Source organism: Eschrichtius robustus, chromosome 16 (genome assembly GCF_028021215.1).
Source record: "Eschrichtius robustus isolate mEscRob2 chromosome 16, mEscRob2.pri, whole genome shotgun sequence".
Taxonomy (NCBI): Eukaryota; Metazoa; Chordata; class Mammalia; order Artiodactyla; family Eschrichtiidae; genus Eschrichtius; species Eschrichtius robustus.
In genome coordinates, this window is record NC_090839.1 from 45,750,234 (window position 1) to 45,758,566 (window position 8,333).

At 51.6% G+C, this 8,333-nt stretch overlaps 1 protein-coding gene across 1 annotated transcript in view; it reads right to left on the reverse strand.

The window, feature by feature from the left end:
- SYNDIG1 (synapse differentiation inducing 1) overlaps positions 1 to 8,107 on the reverse strand; it is a 56,311-nt gene extending 48,204 nt beyond the window's left edge. Inside the window, exon 1 of the mRNA XM_068525033.1 lies at positions 7,625 to 8,107. Coding sequence (XP_068381134.1) covers positions 7,625 to 8,107 — 483 coding nt within the window. The remainder of the gene's footprint in view (positions 1 to 7,624) is intronic.
- Positions 8,108 to 8,333: the final 226 nt, after the last annotated feature.

Sequence of the window (8,333 nt, forward strand, 5' to 3'; positions counted from 1 at the left end):
TGAGAGTTTTCCTTGACATAGAAAATTAAACCGGTAAATAGCACACTGCTGTTCCAATCATGCTTATATTTCACACAATCTTTTTGAATTTGTCTTTGGAAATCATAAGCATGTAGGACGCCCTCAAAATGTTTACTTCGGAAAGGTAAATTTAATTTCCAGATGAGAAGTTATTCCCCCAGGCCTCTTTATGGGACGAGGTGTTTGCTGCAGTTTGAACAGTGCTAGATAAGATGTGACTATAAGGAAATAAAACAGATTTCCTGTGTGAATGATCCACGCATAGATCCAAAAGAAACTGGAATATCTAAATACATTTCTTTATTTACAGACTGTCTCAAGGGAGGAAAATGAGTAATTTAATTTCCTAATGCTGTAAGTGGATATATGTCATATTATTTAAAGATAATTAATTCGATTAAAATTCTTAACCTAACCACAAGCCATCTGTGGGCATTTGAACATATTCTTGTCCATGTCTAGTGCCTGCTGGAAAATGCATCTAGCACTTCAAATAATATCCTGCAAAACTTCTGGTATAACAGAGCCAGGAGGCAGGCAAATCCTGTCCCTGATAAATGACTGAACAGAATTGTCAAAACAGCCTTGTCAGGGCACTCTGCACTGGCCCAGGGCCAATGATAAACTGAGGGGTGTGTGCTTACCAACCACGGCTAAATTCTGAGTCAGAATAGTGTGAGTCTGGGGTGTTCCTGCTCTGGGCTGATCCAAATCCACCACCAGCTTGGCCATGAAGTATTTCTGCTAGGGTGGGGCTACCCTTGGAGACCAGAAGCTTCACTGCTAGAAGGAGCTGAATTGACTGGGGAGCACAGGGTGGAAACTACAGTCCCAGATACAAATTGGAAGTCTTGCAGCTCTCCCAAACTATGGCTCTAGTCCTGGCTGGGCCAAGTGGCAGACAGCAGGATAACTCAAGAATTTAACAAGGAGCTCCTGGAAAGGAGAGGACCACAGGGGCCTGGGGAGCTCTCCTCACATCCCAGGCTGATGTGAGGCTGTGGCAAATGCATGTTTGCCACCAAAAGGCAGTAAGAAGAAAAAGAGAGACAATAGTAACAAAACCAAGAAACATGTAGAAAACAAAAATCAAAATGGCAGACGTAAATCCAACCATATAAAAAATTACAGTTAATGCAAATGGATTAAATACTCCAATCAAAGGACAGAGATTGTAAGACAGTTAAAAAAACAAGACCCACCTATGTGTTTTCTATAGAGACACTATAAATTCTGAGACAAAAATAAACTCAAAGCAAAATGATGGAAAAAGATACCTCGTGCAAACTGTAATAAGAAGAAAGCTGTAGCAGCTATACTAATGTCACAGAAAATAGACCTGAAGACAAAAAATATTATTAGACACAAAGACTGGCATTTTATAATGATGAAAATGGTCAATATTCCAGCAAGATATAACAATTATAAATGTACATGCACCAACCAATAGAGCCCAAAACACATGAGGCAAAAACTGACAAAACTGATGAAACGACCAGGAAGATAAGCAACAAAGACAGAAAACGTGAACAGCATGGCCAACTCAACTCAACAAACATTCATGGGTTCTTCACACAACGACAAATACAAGTTCCTTCACAAATGCACAAGGCACATTTCCCAAAACACACTGTACGTTAGGCCACACATCACATCTCAGTAAACTTAGAAGAGAAATTATACAAACTATGTTCTTCAACCACACGAAATTAAGTTAGGAGTAAATGATAGGAAAAGTGTGGGAAATCCCTGAAATTTGGGAATTAAACAACACTTTTGTAAATAACCCATTAGTAAAATAAATAAATCACAGTGCATATTAGATAATATTTTGAACTAAATCGAAAATGAAAACACAACATATCAAAATTTATAGGAGGCAGTTAAAACAGTGTTTGAAAGTTACAGCTTTAAATACATATATTACAAAGGAAGAAAAATCTCAAATCAATAGCTAAGAAACTAGGTAAAGAAGAGCAAATTTAGCCCATAGGAAACAAGAGCAAAAGATCATAAATATCTGAGTGAAAATCATTGAAATGGAAAAACCGAGAAGCAAGGACAAACCAATGGAAACAGATGACAGATATTTGAAAAGATCAAGGAAATGTATAAACCTTTGGCTAGACTGAGCAAGGAAGAAATGGAAAATCACCAAAATTAGGCATGAAAAGAGGAGACATTACCAACTGTATAGAAAGTGAGAAGATTTAAATGGAATATTATGGACAATGTTATGCTGACAAATTAGGTAACTTGGATAAAATGGGCAAATCCTTAGAATGACACAAATTACTAAAGCTGAGTCAAGAAGAAAGGAAAACCTAAAGATTTTCTTTAAAATCATAGAGAAATCAGGTCTGATCAGTAATCAAAAATCTTCCCACAGAGAAGAGCCCAGGCCCAGATGGCTTCACTGTGAATATGAACGAATACCTGAGAAGAAAAAGTACCAATGCTGGGCAGAGTCTTTCAGAGAGAAGAGGAGGGAACGCTTCCCAACTCATCCTATGAGGCCAGGGTCACCCTGACACCAAAGCCAGAAAAAGACAAGAAAAGAAAGCTGTAGTTGTCAAGGACCAAGACCCCTCATGGGCACAGAAATAAACATCCTTACCAAGTTGTTAGCACATTAAACCAGCAATATTTAAAGAGGAGCAAACACCATGACCATGGGGGATTTATCCCCAAATGTAAGGATGGTTTAATATATGAAAATCAGTTACTATAATAGGTCATATAAATACAATAAAGGACAAAAATTCCCAGCATTTGGCAAAGTTAAACACCCAGTTTTTATATTAAAAAAACTCCTGTTTGACCAAGCCTTGACAAAGGCTGCTCCCTGCACCTGATTAAGAGCCTCAAGAACTTGGTCCTTAATCTGAGTCTGAGCACTGACCCCGAACCAGGAGCGAGGCGAGGACCCCCACTCCCCACCTCTGTCACCAGCGCATGTGAGGGTCCAGCCCAGGTAGCAAGGCAAACAAACCAAACCAAACCCGGCCTCCCCGCCCCACCCCAGAGCAGCCTCTCACATCCTCATAGGACACTAAGATCGTGTTTAAAACACTGCCTATGATTTTCTGAGTGATTTCAGTTTCCTCTGGGTCCACTCTTCTATTTTTGTCCTTCTGCCTCATTCACGCTTCGGGGTTTTCGTCAAATGTTTGCGAGTCCTCCCTGCTCTGTTCCTGTGTGTGAAGGAGGCCTACGCAAGGTGCTACCCTGAGTGTGAAACCCTGCCTCTCCCAATAGGTTTCCGGTTTTTCGTGGGAGGGCAGGCTCAGGGCTTGGACAGCCCAGGTGAGGGCTCAGACGTGAGGAGGTGGCTGTGTCTGAAAGGGCCGTTCAGGGACCACAGGGTATCGCCATCAGGACACAGGAGTCTGACGCCAGGAGAGCCACCTGGGACCCCTCCAAGCTTCCACCTCTCATGTGCAGCGTGAGGGACAGAGCCTGTCGCCCAGCGTGGCTGCCGGGATCAGACGGCAGGGCGCGCAGAGGGGCTGGCACAAGAAGATGCTCCAGGAACACGCGTCACCTTCTGCTTTCTTCCCGTGTCACTATTTCCCAGTGATGACATCCCATGTGCTTTCCAACGGATGCTGGAGGCTTGGCTTTGTCACAAAAGGGTGACAATCAGCCTTTCGACATGCAATGAGGCCCCTCCAGCCCGGACCTGCACCCACCTCATTTCATAACTTTAAGCTCAAATTTTATATTTTGCAGAACTGCTTTATTACGTGTGCCTGAAATCTCTCTGCTTGAGTTTGTGCGAAAAGGAGACGCGATTTCCTGCGGTTGGGGCCCCGTGAGCTGTGGTTTTAGCTGCGGTCGGGAACCAGGAGGAGGCCCCAGATCGTGCACCCAGAGCGTCCCGAGGGCCCCCGAGGAGGCCTGCCCGGTCACCCTCCATCCCCGCGCACCCCCGGAACTCCCCAGGCCGACTCTCCGCTGTGACGGGCTCCCACTCTCCGTGCAGCGCACAGCAAATGCCGTGGCCGAGGCCTCTCCACAAGGTGCTTTCAATCAGCTGCAGATCCGCTCACGCCAGCACCACCGCCCCAGAGGCAAATGAAGCTGCAGGAGCTCCTACAGATGTGCGCCCGGTGAGCGGACCCGTCTGGACCGGGCCATCTCCACTCCGAGTGCTGGGCAAGCCTGTCCGGGCAGAGATGGGGGGCAGAGGAAAGGCTCCGGTGACAAGGCCCTGCTCCTACCAGGGCAAAGCTCTCTGAAAACTGATTTCCAGGAAACAGAATCGATCTGCTGTAGACTGAGTGAAGCCATGGAACTCCCCAAGGAGTCGAAACCACATTTTCCCTTTTATCGGAAGTAGAGCTGCCTTCTGGGAAGAGCCCCACATCAATACGGACCATGTTTTTTTATTTGAGTTACAATACGACCATGACTGTTCTCATTCTGTTCAATTCGATGATCTTAAAAAGTGATGCCTGCCCTGTGGGAGCTGCTGCAGTACTGGCCCTGTGGTTGGCATGTTCCTATCCTGTCACCCTGAGCAGCCCCTCCCACACCGACTTTGGTCTTGGCCATGTGCCTTGCTTTGGAAGATAAGATGTATAACGTGTGCTCCACGGCAGAGACTTGAAAAGCCCTGGCTCCCTGCTCACCCCGCTCTCTGCTCCCGGGATCCCCACCACGGCCGCCACATGATGAGAGGCATGTGGTCCTGTCACCTCTGTCACCCGGGCCAATAGCCCAGCCCACATTCTCAGGCTCAGGCCAGTGGGGGAACCCGGCAAGCCCAGCAGAGTAGCCTCCGTCCAGCTGAGACCCCTGCAGAATGCTGACCCCCAGAATCATGAGCTCACAGGGCTGTTAGAAGCCACTGATTTGGGGGAGATTTGTTACACAGCAAATGCTAATGCGTACATGCCCATTATTTTTTCATGGAATGGGAAAACAGAACACTTCCTGCATGTAGGATGTGACCAGAGAGAGGGGAGGCCTGAAGCCCACATGAGTGACGAAGGAACAGCGTAGGCAGGAACTACCTCTACATTTTCAGTCTACTAAGTGTCCCACACTTTTCACTGCTGGGGATGTTACGTGTTGGAGCTGATTTCTAAGAACTTGTGACAAAGCTGAAAATCCTGTGCCAGCCAGCCTGGCCAATGGGGGGCTTGGGACCCTCTGTGCACAGAGAGGCCCCGACCCTTCCTTCCTATCTTCTCCAGACAATGGCAGGTACCACTTCCTGAGCATCTGTTCACTTGTAATTCTGCCCTGATTCTCTCATCCTCTTCTATGACAGGCCCCTCGTCCTGCTCTGCAGCCAGAGCAGCTCTGACAATGCACCCCTACCTGAAACGCACCCATCCCCCTGGGATCCCCTACACACGAGCCTGCACGGCGGCACCCTTGGAGCGGCAGACAGGCTGGGCTCCCAGTCTTGGCCCCTCCCCTCCATGGGGCTCCTCTTGACCCTATTACTGTCCCTCCTGTCTCCAAACCTCTGGGTTTGTGTCCCCGCCTGAAACCCAGTCTCCCCGAGACGGCAGTGAGGTCCTCAGGGACAGGATCCCGCGTCCTCTTGGTCCTGCCTTCCCGGCCCCACCAGGTCTAACCCCTCGCTGTCCCCGCAGATCTAGGTTGGACACCTCTGTGTGTCATCTGTTCACGACGTCCCTTTGATTCTCACCCCCTTCCCCGACGAACCTTCTTGCCAGAGGGTCTCTCTCCCCGGCCAGGTGCAACCGGTCGCCTCCTCTGCAGCCACCCCTGAGCCCCACGTTGAGCTCGGGGGCTCAGCCTCTCCTTCAGAGGCTCTCGGAGCAGCGGGTTTCCAGCACCATAACTCCCGTGTTTCGCTGAAATTGCATCTTTGTATGTCTGCTTCCTAAACTCCACGCAGCAGTTACACTTTGGCTTTAGGCAAAAACCCAGACCTTGGTAAAAGCGGACACTAAACAGAGGCTCCTGAATGGCAGCTAAAGCACTTGCCCAACTTTCTCAAATTTCAGCTCGGCCCAAGCTCACCCCTGCTCTGCCCCTTGACGGGGTCCCCGGGGTGTGCTGGTCTTCCCGACGGCCTCCGACAGCTGCCCTCCACTCCACTCCCCGTCAGCTGGTTTCAGGGGCTCTGTTCACAGGGTTTGCTACAAAAGCACGCTTTGTTTTCCGTTTCTGAATATCTGTTTGAACTAAAACCATCTCTCCAGATGCTTCTGGTTCTTGTTTTACCTCTGGTCCTGACGCCCCTGGTCTCCTGGGCCCATCAGTTCCCTGTGACCTCACTGACCTTCTCCCCAGTCTGGGCCCCCGTGGTGGGGCTGAGTCTACTCCAGACACCCTCCCTTGCTCTCTCCTGCCTCTCCCAGCTTGCAGGCAGGAAGCCCCGAGCTTGCTTTGCCCTGAGCCTCCCCTGCTGAAGGGCGGCCATCCGTCACGGGGAAGGTCACAGCGCTCAGGCCTGACCACACCTGCACACGGACCACCCCCCCCCGCCCCCGACGCTGGCTGTCTCTTCTAGGATGGTCACTTTCCTTAGTCACCGCCCTGAGGGTCCTCACCCTCCCCCAGCTCCATGACCCTCCCCCACGTGGGCCCTCATCCCATCCTCTTCCACCCAGAGCACTTGGACTTGTTAACCTTCTCAGACAAGCCTTGTGCGGACTGCTTGCGAAAGACCAGACTTCTGCCTGGACGTCAACTCCTGCCCCCACCGCGCCCCCCGGCATCCTCTGCCCTGGACGTTTCCCTCCACCCACAAAACGTTCTCACCTATCAAAGTAGGAAACAAACTTCCTTTCCCTCTGACCACACGCTTCCTCCTAAAGGTCTTTCCCTCCCAACTGACAGAAACCGGCCCTTCTCTCCCTGCCATGCATGTCCTGGAGGAACCCCCTCTAGCCTCACAGCAGCAAAATGACTGCCCCCCGGCTTGGGTGCTGGCCTCCTGGGCTCAGACCCCTGCAGCCTCACCCTCGCCCTCCACGGGGGCGGCCGTGCGTCACACCCTGGCCAACACGCACGTTTCTGGGCGTGTGATCCGACGCCTGTGCCTGCCCTACGGGAGAAGGGACCCTGCAATAATTCAGCTCGTCTGCCCCCTATGCTATCAATTTCAACTGTTTCTTCCAGCAGGTTTCAGCTATTCCAATGATCCTTAGTAGACACCCTGGAATGTCAAATTAAGGAAACCACACGTAGCAGCAAAAACATCCCAAATTGTCCCCACACGTGTACTTCCAGCCTCGTGTGGCCCTAGGACCATGAGCCCCCCTCCCCTGCTCGCTTTTGCCAGTGACCGGTCTCCCCTGTGGGCGGGGTGTCAGCAGAGCCCCACCCCCTGCCAGCATTGTCAACTGTTAAATCCATCTTAGCCCTGTCCCGACGGCTGTGACCTTGTGCCCTCTCTGACCAGCATCTCTGCTGAAGCCCCCCGGGTCCTGGTCCTCACCTCTTTCTCCGTCCCCGCATCTTCCACAAAAGTCCTGAGTGAAGGGCACCCAGAAGGCTTTGGTTGCCCTGCACTTTCGCACACTGGCTTCACGCCCCGACTTCTGCCTGGCCCTCGTATCCCCCCCAGAGCCCCACACCCTGCTCCCGAAGGCCCATGACAAACACACGCTCTGACCTCCAGCTCCTGGAACTCCTCCTCCTCCTCCTCCACGTCGTAGGAGAGCGTGTGGATCTTGATGTCTTCGGGCGAGAGGTCGAGGAACTTGCCGTCGGGGTACTCCAGGCTCTCCTTGGCGGGCGACCGGTCCTCGATGAAGGTGGTCTCACAGCAGTCGGCTGCCACGCTGTCCCCCCAGGGGTGCAGCACGCCCTCCGAGTAGAGGATGATGTTGGGCCGGTAGAGGGACTCCACCGACTGCTGGAGGGTGTTGGGGTCCAGCAGCTGCTGGACCGGTTTGTTCCTGCTGCCATCCGGGGCGGCCGGTGCCGCGTTGCCCACCACCCGGCAGCTCTGGTACTGGGGCGCCGGGTACACGGACACCAGGCCATCCCTGCTCTCAGCCACGAGGCTTCGGGTGTTGATCAGGCCATTCCTCTTGCCGGCCTCGCCGAGCTTGCTGCGCACCAGCCCGCTCTTCTGCTCCACGACTCCAGCCATGGCGCTGTCCTCCCGGCCGGGCGTCGGGCTGGCGGGCTGGACTTGAGGGTCACGCTTGCCTCACGGGGCCCATTTCTCCTGGGGGAGGAAGAAACAGAGATGAGACAAGAAAATCACGCCTGAAAAGCTGCTCATCAGCCAGACCCTGGTTGTCTCAGCATTTCTCGGTCGCCGGGGTGCATAGCCGCTGCTCCGAGCCCACCTACTCTGCCGATTTAGACAGGCT